A 21,585-nucleotide genomic window follows, 5' to 3' on the forward strand; every position below is an offset into this window, starting at 1 on the left:
AGGGGGGTGCAGGAGGCAGCCGATGAATGTTTATCTCTCATCGATGCTTCTCTCTCTCTCTCTCCCTTCCTCTTTCTGGAATCAATGAAAATATATTTTTAAAAAAGAAGAAAACCCTAGGCTTGATTTTATTTACAATATTAAAAAAAGAAAGAAATGATGGACAGTTAATCACTCAAACAACAGCAGCCAAGTCAAATAATGTCTGAATCTGCCCTGCTTACCACTATGCCTGGAACATAAAAGGCAGTCAATAATAAATACTTATAGAAAGAATAAGTGGTTAGAAGACAACCATCACCATCATTGCCTCATGTTTCTATAGAGGAGATTCCTCCTTGCTTCCCACAAGGTAGAGGGTAGGCATTTCAGTGGCGTTAACAATTAAAGACTCTCTCCACCTATTTACTTGAGCCTCTGCAAACAAGGAGAGGAGAAGCAGCTAATGTAGTCAATGAGTGGCATCCATTGTTATTATTTGACTAGGGGATGGAGACAAGCCGGGAAATTCAACGGGGCTCCCTAAATCCTGCTTCTAGCTCACTATGTTTTCTAGTTAGACTAACAGATGAGCTCTCTAAGCAAAGTTCACAGATCACCTCACACATGGGGAACATTTAGGTTGTCACATCTCCAATATAGCCTAGGGAGTTGAACAGCTTATGTGACACTTCCCAGGAAGCCATGCCTCACAAATGTATAGATCCTAAGTTGTGTTTATCATAGGCAACTCTAACCAAGGACATTCTCCTCAAAGCATGCCATAAGCAAGAGGTTTCCTCCTAAAGTTTTCCTCTTAGCAAAATTCATTAGTCTATTTACCAAAGAGGTTGGTTATCAACATGTTTAACTCGGTTACCTGCCTTCTTTCTTTCCATGAGAGTGTCTCCCGGGAAATCAAAAGAGAAATGGATCACAGGACACCTGCTAACTCCTTCCCCAAAGAGTTATCAGGCTCTTGCTTGGATCATTAAAAAAGCTGATGTTTTAATCTCCATTAAGATATGTTTTATAATTATTTCTATTATTAGAAAAAACAATCTTTCATAGTCCTATGAATGAAGTGATTTAATATGATATCATTTCATAAGTATGATTTCAAAGACTATTTAATTAAATGTTCCTAATAAATTAAGTAGAAAAAAAGATATCAAATTGTATATCATTATGATTTCTATCCTGTAAATAGTATGTGCAGTCAAAGGAAATAAGTCAGTATAGTAACAGTTACTTTCAATAGATGGCTTATTTTATTCTTTATATTTCTTTGTATATTCCAAGTGTTTTATGAGACTATATTACTTTCCTGATTAAAATGAACAGAATAAACTGACAAACAAAAAGGATCCAGAGACATGGAAGCATGCAACAGACTGATGATTCTCAGAGGGAGGGGGGTGGGGGGAGCGGGAAGAGATTAACCAAAGAACTTATATGCATATATGCATAACGCATGACACAGACGGTAGTGTGGGGAAGGCCCGGGAGGAGGCGGGAACAGGGTGGAGAAGGTCAATGGGGGAAAGAGGAAGACAACTGTAATACTTTCAACATTGAAGATAATTTAAAAAAAAAAATAAAAATAAAAACAGAAATCATTAGAAAACATGTATTCAGTTTAAATATCTACCCATTGTTTGTTTGGTAAAATAAACCTTCTTACAACCATACCATATCCTTATCCTGGATAAATTAACAAATGCTGATAAAATGCTATTTTCCAGATTATTTCATACTGTCAATCTACATTTGACACATAGTTTTATGACAGAAAATATGATTGCTACAAATTATAGCTATGGATGTCTCCTCAACCTTTTACAATTTCATTTAGTGTGGAATATTTTGATCTGTAAACTCTTACTAAAAAGCAGTATGTTTTTTGCCCAAACAAATGACAGATTTTTAACTCACAATCCTGCTGCCTAACTTCAGACGAAAGGAGGAAAAGGAGGAGGAGGGGGAAGAGGGTTACAGCAGCCAGAGTCCTAGCAGTAGCAGCAGCAGCAGCAGCAGCAGCAGTAGCGGTAGCAATGGTATTAACTGTGCTTTGTCTTTGTCTTCTGGATTTCACACCCAAGACCAAGCATATGATGACAGTGTGCAAAGTGAGCTGAATTAGTTGGACTTTAAAAAGAAAATATGTGCATAGCTAAAACAGTGGTGGGGGTATTCCATTCTAATAGAACTATATGTCCAAAGATTATTTTTCCAATATGAACACATCAACCTTTTGGGCACTATGTTGATGAATGATGAAGGCCCATGCTCCAGGCACCAGGTATCTCTTATCTCAGCTCAAGAGCATAACAGAAGCGATGTTGGTGATGTTTTTTAATGTTTCTTTTAAAAATACAGTTTCCGCTTTTTAAGGATTGTTATCTGGATGATTTATACAATTTTTCAAAATGTTACAAAATAATCTAAGCTTCTCCTTTTTCGGTGAGTTCACAAATTGGATTTTACTTGTCAACTGGTGAGAAAAGAAAACCAGAAGGGGTCAGTATTTTAAATGTGATTGATTTCCTCTAAGGAGATGGATGACATGATACATTACTGCAATAAGATACCTATATTTTTGTTATAAATCATACTCTTCAATTCATACTTTCCCACCTAAAAATCATGTAAACTTCTCTTGCACAAACATGGTTACTTTCTAAAAAGACTACATATATAATATCATTTTTAGCATATTTTCTCACTGTTTTTATTAATATATTTAAATAAAAAATGAGCCAAGAAAATCTGATTGTGTAGTATGTTCATCTATAGTATGCAACAGAAATGATTAGTCTCAAAAATTATTTTGCGAAATAATAATAAAGGTATACTTTCAATTGCCACTCTATAATTAGAATTGGCTTATGGTCAATTATTCCTTATATCCTTTCCAACATTTTCATCTTCTGAAAATTATTTGGGGGACAGATGTTTAAGAGAGTTGTATGTAACTTCTTGTTCATGTTTTATAAATTTAATAGAAGATTCTAACTTTTCCACTTCTATGTGGATAAATCAGAGACTCCTTAATAAGTGGTACAACAAACTCATCTATTTTGAGATCTTTCTCCTGTCATCACTGTGCCTTCCAGTAAGCTTTTCATGCTAAAATATTAGGTTAGATTACCATTTTCATGATTATATATATTACAGATTCTATACATACATTAATTTTTTAAAGAATTTTTAAAAGACTATTATATATATATTACTATTCCATATGTATTAACATTACTCCTTTAAAAAAATTAACATCAAGAAGCTTCTATTTAATGAAATTGTGGGCCATATGGGTTGGTTATGGCATCAATATTTTACCCATGGGAAGTGGTTTTTTCCAAGCTTACACACCTTTGTTCAGATCACTTCATGTAATTGCCATCTCACTCATTATATTCTTAAAAAACAACTCTATAGCTCATTCTAGCGTTGCTTATTTAACAATATACAAAGGCCATGTTGAAATTTGAGGATTGCTGCTTTAAGGATTACTATGCTGTCAAACTTAAATTTTATTCAATTTATGTAAAGACTAGAGTTGCTTAGCATCATATCCATGTTTGTTGCACCTAGGTGGAGCTTCTGAGTTTTGTACTGCTTCAGATTTTCATAAATAAAATTTTTTCTCATGGTGGTAAGATAAAAACAAGAAACTTCTAATAAAGCATCGATTTTCACGTAAGTATCACATTCATAAAAATGTGTACAAGATTAATATTAGGTTGTAGACTATCGTGTTTCAAAAGCTATAATTCTGAACACTCTGCAGGCTGCCTGTTTAATATAAATATGAATGATTTCTGATAAGGTAAATGAATATATTGCCACAAAGAGCATAAAGTACCTTTGAGCACCATATGTCAGCAGACAAAAGCAGATACAAGTCTAGTCCAGCCAAAAAGTTTTCCTTATTTGTCTCTCAGTTTCTCCCTTCTGAGTGCCATCTTCGGTCCATAATACCAGGCTAGGCAGTATTTACTTGCTTGCTTTCTAACTGTTCTTTGCAAATGCAAATGAGGATCCACTATCAACCCTTTATACTTCTGACTCAACACACACACATCAATATATTGACTCTCTTGCAATTGTTTGATTTAAAACTTTTTATTTCTTATTGTGGAAAAAAAGTATTGCCTTTGTTAAAGAAATGTAATAACTAGGTGAGGAAGATCTAAAGAAAGAAAATTTTTTGTATGTGATACAGAGATAGAGCTGCCCCAATGAGAAAAATACTATAGACTTCCTTTCTTCATTTTTTGGAGTCAGGAGATAAAAGAGAGATTGTGGCTGGGATTATCATTTTTTTCCTTTATCTTTTTAACCCCCAGACTTGTAGATATGAGAGAATTAGAGCCATTTTCTGTGCCTATAGTTGGAGTATCCCCACTTTCCCCTTTACCATCATAATCACACAGCCAAGGACTCAGAGTTTTAGCTGCTTCAAGTGGCTCCTAAACCTCACACAGACCAGACATCAGAGGCAGGGACTATAGTAGCTGCTCAAGGGAAAGAAAGGGAGATGGCCTGAGTGATGGTCCTTCCCCATCACATAAGACTGTATGTATGAGAACCTACACTCATTGTGACTCAGATGTCAGTTTTGTGCCTGTCAATATGCTGCTACAGTGATGTGGTGCTAAAGCCAGTCCTTTGGAGAGTAGGATGATGGGAGGGAGGAGTGGCCACTGGAGAAGAGCCCTAGTTGCTCGGGCATAAGAAGGTGCCTAGGGGAGCTTTACATAAATGCAGCATCTTCATCACGATGACTGAAATGCTGTGCGATGTTAAGGGACATGTATTAAATGGGGAAAAACTAAACTAAGATGAAAACCATGCTTTGGTTATGTAAAAGCAATACTAATCAAAACAAGTTATGTGAATTGCTTCACATTTATGCCTAATTATACCATGCAGCACAATAATGATCATTATCATTATTTTTGTCAGATTAACTTTGCTATAAATTTAATTACAGATGTAAATTCTAAATACTCAGCCCTTGTAATTTAGTGTTTTTAAACAATTATTTACTGACCCCTTTCTATATTCCAGACAACAAATTTATAATATAGAACGCGAATAAAAACCACCAGACAATCCCTGCTCCCATGGGGCTTACGGTCATGTTGAGGGGAAAGACAAGCACTGGGCAAATGTCAAGCAGAGGAACTGACAATCAATAAATTTTTAAATAAAGTTAAAGATTTGAGGGGAATATCAATCTCAGGCCTACGGAGTCAGGTAAGAACCAGGAGAGTTAATCAAGAGAAAGGAGAAAATGAGTTAGAAGAACTCTTAAATGAAAGGAACAGGCAATGCACTGGCTTCAGAAATGAGACAGTGCAAGGTGAGTGTGAAGAGCTGCTCAGCTGGAACACAATGCCAAGAAGAGTCCTGCGACATGAGGCTAGGCTAGTGAAATAAGAAGGAACCATGTACAAAAAGGACTTGAATGTCATACTAAGGAATCTGACATCTCAGTGACAATGGGGAACCATTGCGCTATTCCAGAAAGGAAACTGACAAGATCAGATTTACATTTCAGATTGGATTTGGCTTTATTATGGGGAGTCAAATAGAGCTCACACCTGGAGACGTGAAGGGCAGTTAGGAGCCAGTTACAATGATTTAGGTGACAGATACTTATATTAGACTATTAAGGATGAAAAGAATTAGATGGGCTTGAGAAATATGTAACAGGTACAGCTGAAATGTCTTAGTGATAGATTGCATACAAGAAAGAGGAGTTGGAGATGAACTTCTGACTTAGTCAAATACGTGACGGTATGCATGGCGATTAATGAGATACAGGAGAGAGGAAAAGAGGCAGGTTGGTGGGGTTTCTATTTGATTTTTTGTTTTGCTAATTGGGAGGGGGAAGCAGAAGATCATTAGAAATTATGAGTTCCTTCTTGACAAACTTAGTTCTATGTGTCTGAGGGGCTATCAAATGGAGATCTCGAATAGGAAAATGAATGTACATATAGGTCTGAGACAAGGGAGAAAGATCTGAGCTTAGGCCCATATTTGGAAGATAGTGTCTTAAATCGGTTGAAGTTATCAGATAAATAGAACACCAGTAGCCTAAGGAAACCCAAAATTTATGGTATGAACTAATTAAGAGCAAATTAAGAAAATAAGTAGAAAGAAAATCAGGAAAGGATAGGATTACAAAAATCAAGCAAAGACACTATTTTAAGAGGAAACAAGCAGTCAACAAAGTCAAGTGCAACAGAAGGTAAGGAGTGGTACAGCCGTTTTAGAAAACAATATCTCTGCAAATGGTCAACCTTCAAGGAATATGTTAGCATGTATGTCCAATGAGACAAATTAAAAGATAGTTCCCAGAAGCGGAAAAAAAACGCTTAAGTATCCAAAACAGATAATTAAATGGAGCATGACAGACTGCCCCTTTGAATATTTCATAGAAAATATTCAAAAGGGGCAGTCTTTTGAAAAGAAAAAAGTATATCTAGAAGGAACAGACTTTAAGAAATATTAAGTACAAAAAAGAGCAAGTTTCAGAACAATATATACACAATGACAGCAGTTATTTTTTAATGTATTTCTCTAGGTATATGTAGTTGTAAGAAAAGCAACAGAAAAAGTTTGAAAGATTATACACCAAACTTAAGTCCAGTAGTTAACCCAGGGAACAAAGCTGGTATATGGTTGGGACTGTGGCCAAGGGGGCCTTTTACTTCACTTGTATTGTTTGAATATATTACAGTGAATTGAGACAAAATGGAAGGAAGGCAGTAGACAGAACATAAAAGACAGTAAGCTTGGTAATGACCAGGAAGAAAAAGAAGTGAAGGAAGAATTTTTCATGAGAGAGAGAAGAAAGATAATATTCAGATAAACTGTCTGATGAGAAATGTTTAGAAGAACCTTCTGGTTGCCTACTCACAGGCCATTACAAAAATTAGAGGTCATAATGCTAATAAGCCATCGTAAGATTTAGTGTCTGTTATAGGGTATAAGGTCTAACAACGGCAAGGCCCAGAGTAGCAGGAATAATTAACTAAGAAGGTAGATCAAGAAAGTTTAGGTGAGAAAGAAGATGTAGAACAGAAGCTATGTAACATCCCAAAGCTAATAACCCAAAAGATAAAAGGGAAAGTTGATAAGAATTCTCAAAATATCTTAGGATTACAGTGCATGAAAGGGTGACACTGGAGGCATACAAACAAATTGTCTGATGAGAAATGTTTAGAAGAACCTTCTGGTAGGCATTAGCAAGCATCCCCATAATGAGCTGATACATCATCTGATACAAAAACAAGACCAGCTATTAGTACTGACATAATACTTAGGTAATGGCAGATGTTCATAGTTGTATATCAGTTTGACATAGGAAGTAAAGCACATTGTCAAGCACACTGTCGGCAGTGCAGAGAAATCGTCACTCATTCTCCTTCCACAAGTGAGAAATAATGAGTGATGAGGCATCATTTAACTATATTTTAAATATTCCAGAGAAGTTGTATTCAGCATTAAACATAGGGATTACTTGGGAGCAGGGCATAAGTAGAAATCTTTTTTGAAATGAGGGTAGTCCCAAAATGCCTTATTTATGAAGGAAACCTAGCATCTCTTGGTCATGCCCTTTCGGAAAATTCTTAGGGACATAGGGGCTAACAATTTACTACCACTTCCTGGGAGGCTGACTCATCCAGAACAATGTGTTCATTACCAAACAAACAAACAAAAATGTATTCTGGTCCAAAGCTGCATTCTGGTTCAAATTCTGGCGAAAGAATAGGGTGATGAACCCTGGGCTTGGGATGGTCCCAATAAGAAAACAATTTTTAACCACAGTAAAATCATTTTAAAAGGCAATGTGCAGTAATACTGTATTTCATTGACAGGGCAGGGGCAGAAGGAACATTACAGCATGAGAGCCGAAAGGGAAGAGACTGAGAATTTTCTGGGTGCAGTCTTTGGAGGAATAATTGCTGACACCTACATAGGAAACCCTTCATTGGGGGGCTTCCCTGTGTCATGTTCTGTCACGCCAATTTAAATTACACTAGAAACCAAAATGAATGTTTGCATTAATAGCCCTTACCTTAAGAGTTCTATCTGTAGAACAGGCAACTTCCTCCTCTGGCTTATCCTACAGGCTGCCTTCTGCGAATCAGAAGAGAACAACCAACTTCGATCATTTGAACATGGAGCATCAACTAACACCTAGGAGAAAACGGGACATGTAATGCAAACGTGTGCTGGAAACACATCCTCAGACACAAAGCTATCCAGAACATGACCAAAAATAGCAAATAAAGACATTTCTTTTAAAGCCAAAAATACACCATGGTTAAGTTCTTCTTTATGACATTTCTTCACCAATACTTTTCAGCAAAATTTCCTGTGAACTTTCAGTGGCTGGATTTTGGGGGCGGGGGAAAATGGGAAGACTAAAAGTCTAACAATATCCACTAATATTTCATATTCTTGACAACTACAGTAAAAAATTTTACAAAAGTGACTCATTTTAAACAGATGTTATATTTCTGAACTCTCTGCATTTATTTTTAGGAACTGGTATTTCCATTTCAGTTTACTGAAATGCTCTTTTTCTTCAACTATCACACCCTAAAATGAAATGTTGCCGAATTAGAGCAATACAATGCACATGTTTGTGTCCTGACCCAAATAATATCTGATCTTTTCCTAAGTATCTTTGAGGTGTCTGGAAATAAAAAACATTCTACAATCTCCAATCCCAATGTTACTGCTTCCTTTGAACCATGCTGACCATCAAATGAAAACTGCTTCCATGTTCACTTTATCAGAATTTCCCAGGGTACTGAGAAATTGTATCAGGCTCCATCTGGAAGCTGACAGAAAACAACAAAAAAGCAACATACCAGTGGTATCACTGGGAGTCCATCAGTTTGTCACAATGTAATAAAAGTACCTTGTCAAACGTTTCAGGCGTGGCATCTCCCATTTCTCTGCCATCCAATTCAGACACTTTAATTACATTTACCAAAGGCTGTGGGATGAAAGATTCTAACGTCTGCCTCAGCCACCTCAGTCTCAGACTATCGTATTCATTACAGTGGAGATAACCTAAAGATAAAGAATTTAAAAGTTTTAAAATGAATGCAATGGACCTGTTAAATTTCTACTTTTGATTGAATAAATTTCAAAAATAAATAAATTTATCATAATTATGCAGAAATAGGGCTCATATGTAAATATTATGATTCTTATCCTCAGAAATACAGAAACACACACACACTACATAAAACATTAATAGTTTTGCCTATATGGTTTCTCAGGAACTCAATATTTACTCATTTAAATTTAATTTTGGAGGTGAAAACCTGTAATATACAACCAATACCTCAGTTCCCCCTTAAACTCTTAAGAATAAACGACTATTCTTTTACATACACAGAGCTTCTTCCAGGGCAGAACCCCTTCATGTTAAATAAAGGAAGATACCTGGTATGTGGGAAAAGGCATGTAACGTGCAATTGGCACTATGGTTAGAAATACATGGGCTCAAGTTATGAGCTGTGAGACTTCAGTGGGTAACGCATACAGCATGGTATGAAAAACAAAGGGATGATTCACATCTGGGGCTGGACTGAGCAGGACAGCACAGGATTTCATCACGCTACTCAGAATGGTGTACAACTAGGACTTCATGTTTATTTCTAAGATTTTCCATTTAATATTTTAGGGCCACAGTTGACCCTGGACAACTGAAACCACAGGAGAAAATATGGTTAGGGGGAAACTACTTTACAGAAGGCACTTAGCAACTGGTTCTCTTCCTAATAAAATTGATGTTTTGATTTTCCTTTATTTGAATATATTTTCATTATACTATAAATTATATAAAACATGTAATTATATAATATATATTTAAATACAAGCATATTTTTTAAAAGTCATAAAGGTATAAAGGAAACACATAAAAACTACATGAAACTCTTTGTGTTCAGATAACTGCCATTAACATTTCGATAAATAACCATACGGTATCTCTTTAAGTATATAACAGCACATAAAATTTAGAAAATAGAATTATATATTTGTGGTATCATTTTTTTCACCCCATTCTTCATCCACCCCTTCAACTAACTACCCAACTCCTCCATCAAAAGGAATCTACATAATTATTTATACACCCAGGATTATATTTACACACTTCTCTGCCTATGTCTATACTTCACATATGTCTATACTTCAAAAGAAATACCATTATCTTCAGCAGCAAAGATACAGAAGGAGACCAGCAAATGACTTTAAAAGATATATATTTTTTGTTTTAAGATATATAAGCTATTCTGTTAAAAAGGTAACTAGTGAAGAATCTCCTTTAGTGACTAGACTAGAAAGATGCACAATTTTGCACATCAATTTGTAATAAAAAACTTCTAAAATGTTTGGAAGAAGTAAAAAAAAGAAATACCATCAAGCCCAGCTGGCGTGGGTCAGCAGTTGAGCATCAACCCATGAACCAGGAAATCACCATTTGATTCCCGGTCAGGGCACATGTCCAGGTTGCAGGCTCAATCCCCAGCAGGGGGCGTGCAAGGAGGCAGCTGATCAATGACTCTTGGTGTTTTTATCTCTCTCTCCCTTTCCCTTCCTCTCTCTGAAATCAATAAAACACATATTTTTTTAAAAAGAAATACCATCAAGTCTGTTGGTAGTGATAAAATTTTTATTTATTTATTTTTAATAAAATATATCTTTATTGATTTCAGAGAGCGGAAAGGAGAGGGAGAAATAGAAATATCAATGATGAGAAAGTCATTGATCGAGCCCGCAACCCAGGCAGTGATAAAATTTTTAAAGGTTGCTAACTAAGTAGTCCATGGAATAGATGTACCATCCTTTATTCAACCATTACCAATTGCTGGGCATTCACACTGTTGTTGGTAATAACAACATTCAATAAACATCTTTGTTTATTTTCATAATGTGCTTTTACTATTAGGGATAGTACCACAGAAATGGATAGGTTTGGGTGGGGAAAATACTAGTTTTAGTAAATACTACCATGGCCCACCCACAGAAATGTTATTGTTAGTCTGATATGGGATGAGGTATTGTAGTATAATCCTTGATCTCTAACAATTGACCATCTTTTCATTTGTTGATTCACCATTTGGTTTTGCTTTTCTGTCAAGTGCCTATTCTTATCCTTTGCCCTATTTTTCCTGTTGCACAATTTATATTTTCTTATTAAGAAGACATTGTATTACAGATATTAACCCTTTTTCTGCCATCTGATTTTAAATGTTTCCTAAATTGTCTTCTGAATTCATTTGGAGTATCTTTTTTAATATATATAAGTTTCACAATTTCTTTTGTAGTTAGTCATATCACTTTTGTAATTTCTCAGTTATTGGTCTTATTTAACGTGGTCATTTCACCACTAGATTTTCATCTGATTCAACTATACATTTAAGCAGACCACATTTGTAATCAACCTACACAGGACAGGAACCAGAGCTTACCAAGACATTCCTCTTTCATGGAAGGCCTTCTGATGGTCCACACAGGTGGTAATTCAGGTTCAAGAAGATGAGGCTCACATTGGGCAGGTGAAGGAGCTGTCCTAGCTTAAAAGTCTCACATCCCACAGGTGCCCACACCTCTTCTAACAACTCCAAAGGCACAGCTTCCAGGGTCCCCACAAGGGACATGCTCAATTACAAGAACCATTGCACTTCGGAAGGCCCAAAGTACGGCAAACCTCTCCAGGGTTTTAGTCTTTCTCCCAATGCACATGCATTTCATCAGTCAGGGTCATTCTTATCATAAGCAATGTTGAAACACACTGATAATCTCTGTCAGGTTACCAGGGAAATAGAGCAAGAGAACTAATTGAAGGTGAAGTTCTACTGTAAGGGGGGGGGATTTTTGTAAACCCTTTGCTCAAACACATATATGTATGTACAAATGTGTGTGTATATTACATCTCTATATATTTATAACATGTGTTATTTTCTCCTGATTGTCACTTCACTGTTAAAAACTTTTAATTGACTTCCCATCATCCACTAAATAAAATTCAAACACCTAGCCTTTAATTCAAAGCCTATAATATTAAAACCACAGGACAACCTTCCAATTTTAACCTATTATTTCACCAACATACTCTGTGCTCCATTAGACTTGACTGACTAGTTCATCTCTCTAACATATTTTGTGCCTCTATGGTATAGAACTTACCATACTTTATCTCAGAAGAAAGATATTCACATGTTTTGCTTACCTTCTCTATACCAGGGTTCCAATTTCTATGTGGCAAGAGCTCAGGAGATGGCACCAATTTTGTTAGAAAGGGAGGAAGAAGTGGGAAATCAACTTAAAGCTGCATTTGCACAAGTAGGAAATTTTTTATTATTTAGTTTACATGTTTATTTTGGATGGTTTCTGGAGGATTCTCTAATGCAGCTTATGGATAGGTGACTAAAGGTTGTGTCTTAGCCTGGAATCACTAGAACACAGTCTAAGACAAACATTTATGTTATCGAAAGGGTGCAAGCCCAGGAAAGCATGAGTGAGAGGAAAAAAAGAAAGTAAATCATTCAAGAGGGAGCACTAATTTAAGAGGGTTTATAATCAAGCTGGCTACAGCTCTGCTCAGTCTCTCAGGATATGTCAATAGTTTGAATTACTGAGCCTTGGAAGAAACTGTGCGGTTTAGTGGAGTAGGGAGAAAGAACAATCTGCTGGTTTCTTCCTCTCTCCCGCCTTTCACTGGTCAACGTCCATTCCAACTGTTGATAACTCGCATACACTTTGGGTTTGTGTTACCTGGCCCTTCCAGGCAGATGCTAAAGAAGCCAGAGAGTGCCAAGGCGAGGCATCGCAAGCACTCGGGCATGGTAATCCCTGCTTGTCAGCTGGCACCCATCCAGAGGCTCCTCAATTATAATGTGGCAGTGGCAGCAGACACCTGCAGGACGGGCATGAGCCTTGGCTAGGGTTTCTCGGGTCTGGAAACAATTCAAAGCAGCTCAAGCTTTGAGGTGAGGAGTGGGAGGAAATGTGAAGCCAAGCATATCTAGGTGGTTCACAAGCTGGGGCCAAGAGAGTCCCCTGAAGTTACTCCTTGTCTCCAGCACTGCTGATTAGATACTAAGAGCCTTAAAGGAAAAAAACATGTCTTAATTATCTTCAATTCCATTTCTCCCTTTTTTGGTTTAAAGATTTTACAGTCTATTTCTAGTATTTTAGTAGTAACTCTAAGGTTTTTAACATGGATATGTAAAAGAAAAATCCAAATGAAGTCAATCTTTACCATTTTTCCTAAAAGATACAAGAATCTTACAAGAATCCTTCCCAAACTAGATGCTAATGTTATTATATATGTGGGTTTTATTCGAGCTTACATTTTTCAACTGCACAAAACATTATTATCATTGGCTTCTATACTCAATGCCTGTTAGATTTTCCCATATATTTCCCATCTTCTTTGCTCTCACTTTTTTGGATCTTCTGTCTTCCAGCTAGGATAGAGCTTTCCTTTCTCCTGAAGCACACCCTTCTGAACGGTTGGTGGCAAATTCTTGCCCTCTGTCTCTGTCTTAAAAAAAGAAAATGCTACTTCATTTTTGCTCTTCCAAGATATTTAAGTGACTACATTTGGGGATTCACAGTCCTCTTTCCTTAGCCCACTGGAAACATCATTGCTCTGAATGCAGGTTTCCATTGTTACTCTCAAAGGTCATCTCTCAGTCTAACTGTTGTTCCTTTGAAGGTAAAATGTCCTCTCTCGCTTCAATTAAGATCTTTTTTATTTTCCGTGTTCTGCAAGTTCACTATTTGGTGTACATTAGCTTAGTTGTGGTTACAAAATTCTATAGGGTATTTCTATTCTTGCATTTTCATGAAATAATAAAAATCAACATGTGTTTTAGGTTAAGCAAATGCACTCAAGTCAAAAGCCGGCTTCAATGCTCAACTTACCTTCCAGGTTCCCACTCTCTCTTAGATTTTGGCCACTGAGTATTTGGAGCTGATTAATACATTTTAAAAGATTTTTTCTTTCTTTAATATTATCCCCTACATTTTTTGGTTGTTTTCAGCAGGAGGGCTGGTTATGGTACCTGGTCTGTCATACCTCAGGAAACAGAAGTCTTAGTCATTTCTGTATCCCTCAGAGCTCCACTTACCATCCAATGCCTTGCACATAGTATGTGCTCCTTTTTTTTTTTTTTTTAAATATATCTTTATTGATTTCAGAGAGAGGAAGGGAGAGGGAGAGACAGAGACAGAAACATCAATGATGAGAGAGTCATTGATTGAGCCCGCAACGCGGGCATGTGCCCTGACCGGGAATCGAACCCCAATCGCCTGGATCCTAGGTCGATGCTCAACCGCTGAGCCATGCCCGGCCGGGCAGTATGTGCTCCTTAAATGTGGCTGAGTTGATTTGAAATGTGCCATTATAATAAAAATACTTAAGTATAATAAAAATACTAAACTGAAAATCAGGCAGCTTTTCATTAAATTATAGCTTTAGTAAAGATTCTCAATTCAGCGTTGTAAAATAGCTCCCAGCTGAAACACAACTTTATTATAAATTGCTGCTTTGCATAGGGGATTTCATTTGAAATAGTATTAGGTTGGCTAAACTTTTAAAAATATGCACTATAAGGCATCACCACCCAGGTTTCATGCAGATACTAAGACTTACTATACTGAGATAGAAAGAATTTCATGCTGAGATTATAAAAAATACATGAAATCTTCGTTTTCCATCTAAGTAGAAAGGGAGAGGGTGAATTTAACAAATTCCTGAAACAGTCATTAAGGCTTTACATTTGTATATGGCAGCCTTTGGTCCATGAAAAGGAACTGAGACGAGGAGTTTCACTCATTAATTTATTTTGGTACATATAATTTAGAAAAAAATAATTCTGCTAATTATTCCTTGGAGCCATAAGCCATAATGTGATTTTTTAATTGAATTTATTGGGGTGACATAGGTTAATAAAATTAGGTAAGTTTCAGGTGTATGATTCTATAACACATCATCTGTATATTGTCTTGTGTGTTCACCAACCCAAGTCAAGTCTCCTTCCATCACTAAGTACCACCCCCCTTAATCCTCTCCTTTTCCTCTGGTAATTACCATACTGTTGTCTGTCTATGAAGGGTTTTTTTGTTTTGTTTTGTTTTTTGCTTAATCTGTTCACCTTTTTCATCCAGCTCTACTACTCCCTTTCCTCTGACAGCCGTAAGTCTATTCTCTGTATCTATGAGTCTGTTTCTATTTTATGTTAGTTTATTTTGTTCATTAGATTCCCCATATAAGTGAAATCACATGGTACTTGTCTTTCTCTGACTGGCTTATTTCACTTAGCATAATACTCTCCATGTCCATCCCTGCTGTCGCAAAGGGTAAGATTTCCTTCTTTTTATGGCATAGTAGTATTCCATGGTGTAAATGTACCACAGCTTTTTTTTTTTTTTTAACTAATTTTTAGAGAGAGGGAAGGGAGAAGGGAGAAGGAGAGAGAGAGAGAGAGAGAAACACTGATGTGATAGTGAAACATCAATTAGCTGCCTCCTGCACACCCTCTACTGGGGATAGAGCCTGCAACCCGGGCATGTGCCCTGACCCAGAATCAAACTGGCAACCTTTCAGTGCATGGGAAGACACCTCAACCACCTGAGTCACACTGATCAAGGCTGTACCACAGCTTTTTTATCCACTTAATCTGCTAATGGGCATTTGGAATGCTTCTAAGTCTTGGATATTGTAAATAATGTTGCAATGAACATAGGAGTGCATATATTTTGTCAAATTCATGTTTTGGGTTTCTTCAGATATATTCCCAGAAGTAAAACAGCTGAGTCATAAGGCAGTTCCATTTGTAATTTAAAAATAGACATGAAGATCAATGGAATAGAATAGAGGGCCTCGAAATAAACCCATGCCTTTATGGTCAATTAATATTTGGCAAAGAAGACGAGAACATACAATATGGGAGATAGTCTATTCAAAAAATGCTGCTGGGAAAATTGAACAGATACGTGCAAAAATAAATAAATAAAACTAGACCACCTTCTTACACCATACAAAAGAATAAGCTCAAAATGAATTAAATACTTAAACATTAGACTTGAAACCATAAAAATCCTAGAAGAAAACACAGGCAGTAAAATCTCACATTTCTTGTAGTAATATTTTTTCTGATATATCTCTTCAGGCAAAGGAAACAACAGAAAAAATAAACAAATGGGACTACATTCAACTAAAAAGTTTTTGCTAATAAGTTTTTGCACAGCAAAGAAAATAATCAACAAAGTTAAAAGACAACCCACTGAATGGGAGAACATATTCACAATGATACATCGATAAGGAGTTAATATCCCAAATTTATGAAACTTCAACTCAACACCAACAAAAAACAAAACACCAACACAATTTAAAAATGGGCAAAGGACCTGAATAGACAGTTCTCCAAAAAGGACAGATGGCCAACAGACATGAAAAGATGCTCAGTGTCACTAATCATCAGAGAGATGCAAATTAACACCACAATGAGATATCACCTCACACCTGTCAGAATAGCTACCATCAACAAATCAACAAACAAGTGTAGGTGAGGCACTGTTTGTGACAACGCAGATTGGTATAGCCACTGTGGAAAACCATATGGAGTTTCCTCATAATGTGATTGTTTTGTATGTCCTTCTAGATGTAAAAATTGGAATAATGATACTGTCCATACAGTAAAAGTGCTGTAAGGGCTACCTGGAAACGAAGTAACAAAAACAAAATGGTAAGGCGGAAACAAGATGGTGGTGTAGGTAACCACTGTAGCCGCCGCCTCCCACAACCACATCAAAATTACAACTAAAGTACAGAACCACCATCACTCAGAGCCTCCTGAAATCTGGCTGAACAGAAGCCCCACAACCAGGGAACTGAAGAAGCGCCAAGACCCATAGGAGGGGCAGAGACACGGCCGGGGGCTCACCCCAGTGCCGAGGTTTAAACTTGGGAGAGACATCTTGGCAGCGGAGGTTTCCTGGAAGAGTGAGGGGTTCCAGCCCCACAGTGGGCCCCCAGCCCAGGGCACCAGGGCTGGGAAGGGAAATCCCCACAACCTTGGGCTGTAAAAACCAAGTGGGACTGTCGCTGAGGGTCTCGGAGGCTGCAGGAGCCCCAGGCTTTCCTCTTAAACGGCAAACGCACGGACTCACTCGAACATGCTCCCTCTGAGCCCCAGTGCCGGGCAGTGGCTTGAAAGGACCTGGGACACTTGGGGAGGAACTAACCTGCCTGAAGTTGGGGTGAGAGGTGGAGGGGCAGCTTCCTCCCAGGCAGAAGAGCTGGCAGAGGCTGTTGCTCCTTTGGCGAGTCCTCCCAGCACACAGCTGGCATGCAGGCACCATATGTGAATCGCCAGTACCTGACTCACACATTTGGCCCCTCCCTGGTGATTCCGGGAGGCCCCGCCCCTCCCCATCTGCAAGCTCATCCAAGCCATTTCCAGGGGCTTTTCTATGCAAGTGGCCTCTCGAGCCTTATGCTTAGGACTTTCCTAAAATCTCTCAAACAAGCAGCAGTGTGCCCCATACGGCTTGATAAGTGGCCCCAGGCATGACACTAGTGGCAGCCTGCACTGGTTCATAGCTTGGCCTCTCCTGGACACCTCCAAGCCCAGCACAAGTAGCAGACAACTACGGTTTGCTGTGTAGCTCATGCTGGGTGGCCCTGGGCAAGGCACTGGCACAGGCTGACTTTGCACCTCCTGGGGAGGCCCTAGAGACAGTGCATCTGGGGATCAGACTCCACCACGCTGGATTACAACCCTACTACATTCACGAATGACACACTCAAGGGGTGCACTTGATGAACACTAAAGCTCCACTGAAGTAAATCCTGCTCCATAGGAGTATCTCCAGCACAGCAGCTCTTTGGCTGTCGTTGCAGCTGGTCCTCAAAGCCAAATGGCCTGGGGGTCAATTCCTCCCAGTGACGCCAACAGCAACCAAGGCTCAACTACAACAGGTCAGAGAACATAGCCCACACAAGGGAGCACCTAGAAGGCCCAGCTCCGGTGACTGGGGAGGCTGAGCCACTGTACCCTACAGGACACCTACTACACAAAGCCACTCTACAAATTCCAGGAGACATAGCAGCTCTACCTAATACATCGAAACAAACACCTGGACGCAGTCAAAATGTGGAGGCAAAGAAACATGTCACAAAGGAAAGAACAGAAGAAATCTCTAGAAGAGGAACTAAATGAAATAGAACCAAGCAAGGTACTAAATACAGAGTTCAGAATTATGGTTATAAGGATGCTCAAGCATGTTAGTAAGAGTATTACGAAAACAACTGAGACCACTGATGACATAATAAACTACCAATTTGAAATGAAGGCTACATGAACTGAATTGAAAAATAATTTACGGGGAATCAACAGTAGAATAGAGGATGCTGAGAATCAAATCATCAATTTAGAACATGAGGAAACAAAAATCACCCAACCAAAAGAGCAAAAAGAAAAAAGTATCCAGAAATATGAAGATAGTGTAAGGAGCCTCTGGGACAATTTCAAGAGGCCCAACATTCATATTACTGGGATGCCAGAAGGAGAAGAAAGAGAGCAAGAAATTGAAAACCTACTTGAAAAAATAATTACAGAAAAATTCCCCTATCTGGGGAAAGAAATAGACTTACAAGTTCAGGAAGCACAGAGAGTCTCAAACAAGAGGAACCCAAAGAGGCCCACACCAAGACACATCATAATTAAAATGCCAAAGGTTAAAGAAAAAGAGAGAATCTTAAAAGCAGCAAGAGAAAAGCAATTAGTTACCTACAAGGGAGCACCCATAGGACTGTCAGCTGATTTCTCCACAGAAACTTTGCAGGCCAGAGGGAGTGGCAAGAAATATTCAAAGTGATGAAAAACAAGGAAACACAACCAAGATTGCTCCACCCAAGAAAGCTATTATTTAGAACTGAAGGTCAGATAAAGAGCTTCACAGATAAGAAAAAGCTAGAGGAGTTCATCTCCACCAGACCAGCACAACAGGGAATGTTGGAGGGTCTTCTTTAAGAAGAAGCTAATGAACAAAAGAATCTGACAAACTAAATAGATCCAAAGACATTGAGGCATGCAACATATGATCATATTTCAGAGGAAAGAGGGAAGGGGGGTGGAGGGTGGGAAGAGATTAACCAAAGAAGTTATATGCATATATGCATAACCCATGGACACAGTCAATAACGGGGTGAAGGCCTGGAGAGGGGGTGGGAGTGAAGTGGAGGGGGTCAATTGGGGGGGGGAAAATCAGACACCTGTAGTACTTTCAACAATAAAGATAAATTTTTTAAAAATGATAATAATGAATTTGTTAAACCGTGGTAGACAATAGACTAAAATATACTTGAGTATAAATACCTTAAGATTCTGGTTCATTAAGCACCTATTATGGACTGGGCACAGTGCTAGTTGCTACAGACACAAAGGTAAGCCTTCCAGAAGCTAATGGAGGATGCCTGACATGACAGCAGTTCACTAACCCTGGGAGAATGTAGAACAGAGGCAAGAACTAATGTATTAGTGAAAACTTGAGTTCAGATCCAAGTTCAAATCCAAGCTCTGCCACCCATCTACGGCAATTTCTCTTTGTCTCAATTTTGTTTTTAAAATGGTGATAATAATGCCCAAATAATGGGTTGCAGAATTCAATGAGGTCATATAAACCAGTGATAGTCATCACACTGTGTTCCTCAGAGCCCTAGGACTTCAGGCATATGTTTATAAGGAGATTCAACCTAAGATGCTGGAAGCAGACTACTAAAAATGTTTGAAAAACACAGATTTATGCAATGTGATTAATACAGTCCTTAGCAGATACTGAGTGTTCCAAGATGGTTATTACTTTTATTTTTATTATTACCACAAAGAAGGTACACCCAGTACAGGGAATTCAGGGAAGTTGATTCTGGAGTGAAAACCTGAAGAATGGAAAGAAGTTAGCAGAGGAAGAAGAGGGAAGAAATAGTACGTACAGGGTGTGAAAGAAGCTAGAAGGGCAAGAGCAATTCAGCAAAAAACTGAGTCTTTCTAATCTTCTCTACCACCAAAGACTGACTAGATGTCAAAAAGATATCACTAACAACAAAGAGAATTTCATGCCTGGAGAGACAGAGTCCTCAATAAGAAACTGATTAAGCCACTCTGCCAGGCTAGGTCATTCTCAGTGTATTAATGTTTTCCTAGAATCTGAATTGTTTTCTCTTTTTCTGTCAATACCAGGACATATCAAAGGCTGTGTTGACAAAAAACAAACCCAAAACACAATGGACAGCCCATCGCTGTGTGAACAGGTGGGAGCAGCTGGACCAACAGAGAAGTAGAATACTTTTTAAAATCAACCTAAAACATGAGCTTTTTAATCATTCAAAGCTGTGAGCTTCTTGGAATAAAGGCCAGTCTGATCCAAGGAATTTGGTGTATAAATGCACATTTAGCAAAGCCATCACTTTAAGTTTTGCTTATAAAGGCTTTGATTAGCAATGCTTCTGCATTCCAAATGCAAGCACTGTAGCTAACCTAATTTGGGCTTTGAGCATCAGCATGAAGACATCTGTACTTCTTAGTAAACCATTATCATTAGTCCTACTTAGATGAAAAGCTACTTTACTTGGAACACTGCCTGTAGTTCATTGCCCTTGATGTAAGAGCAGGAAGATTCTGCTCTACTTCTAAGTCCTAGAATATATCAGCTTGTCTTTGGCTTCTAATCACCTTCTCTACCATAAGCATGTAAAATATTTATAGCCTACTAATAAGGATAATTTAAGATTAAAATGCCCTCTCTTCAAAATGGTACCCCAGTTGACATTTCTCTTCCATCTTTTGCAATACTAAAAATTGTATTTTCAAAAATGATGTAACAACCAAAATAAGAATCCTGTCAAAGAACACAGAGTGAAAGTAAAGCCCAGTACTCCTTATGACACATAATTCCATGAAACTTCAGCTCAAATTATAAAAATGATAAACTTTACAAAATAATCTCTCTTGTTATTTCTAATATAAAAAATATAGCAAGCTTCAATATCAGAGTTTTAACCACAATTTGAAACACACTGGGTGTTTCCTCCTAAATATACAGTTAACTGATCTATTTGTACCAATGTCTACTACAACTGGATTCACAGTTCTCATAAGCATTTTTGTAATCTGTTACAATAGGGAATGCTCTCCAATGGAGATATAAATGAGCAGTCTTCAAACTCAGATATGAATGGTCAGGGGATACATACAACTTTCTAAGGAATATGTGGGCTTGGACAGTTTCATAAGAATCAATTTTCAGATCAAATTCCTCAAGGAGGGGAAGCCTTGAGTGAGGGCACCTCCTTTCACAATGGCTGTTCACCAACTTCACATATGAGAAGCAAACTTCCCGCCAATCCCGAATCTTATTACTGAAAACTGCCAGGTGTAGAAACCTCCAAAGCACCGAAGTTCAACACATTGTGTCTTGGCTAAGAAAGTGAATGAGTTCAACAACCAGGAGATAGACACAGCCTTTTGTAATTAAAATGGTTCTCCTAATCCTTTG

The 21,585-nt window shown here is 37.9% G+C and overlaps 1 protein-coding gene across 5 annotated transcripts in view; it reads right to left on the reverse strand.

The window, feature by feature from the left end:
• NSUN3 (NOP2/Sun RNA methyltransferase 3) overlaps nucleotides 1-21,585 on the reverse strand; it is a 61,058-nt gene that overhangs the window by 24,670 nt on the left and 14,803 nt on the right. For 3 of the 5 annotated variants that reach the window (XM_081138952.1, XM_081138950.1, XM_081138954.1), the window contains exons 4-5: nucleotides 8,927-9,081; nucleotides 8,075-8,196 (exon numbers count right to left, since the gene is read on the reverse strand). In XM_081138952.1, coding sequence (XP_080995078.1) covers nucleotides 8,075-8,196; nucleotides 8,927-9,081 — 277 coding nt within the window. The remainder of the gene's footprint in view (nucleotides 1-8,074; nucleotides 8,197-8,926; nucleotides 9,082-21,585) is intronic. The other 2 variants (XM_081138953.1, XM_081138951.1) reach the window with 1 other exon arrangement.

This window comes from Miniopterus schreibersii, assembly GCF_964146895.1.
Source record: "Miniopterus schreibersii genome assembly, chromosome: 5".
Taxonomy (NCBI): domain Eukaryota; kingdom Metazoa; phylum Chordata; class Mammalia; order Chiroptera; family Miniopteridae; genus Miniopterus; species Miniopterus schreibersii.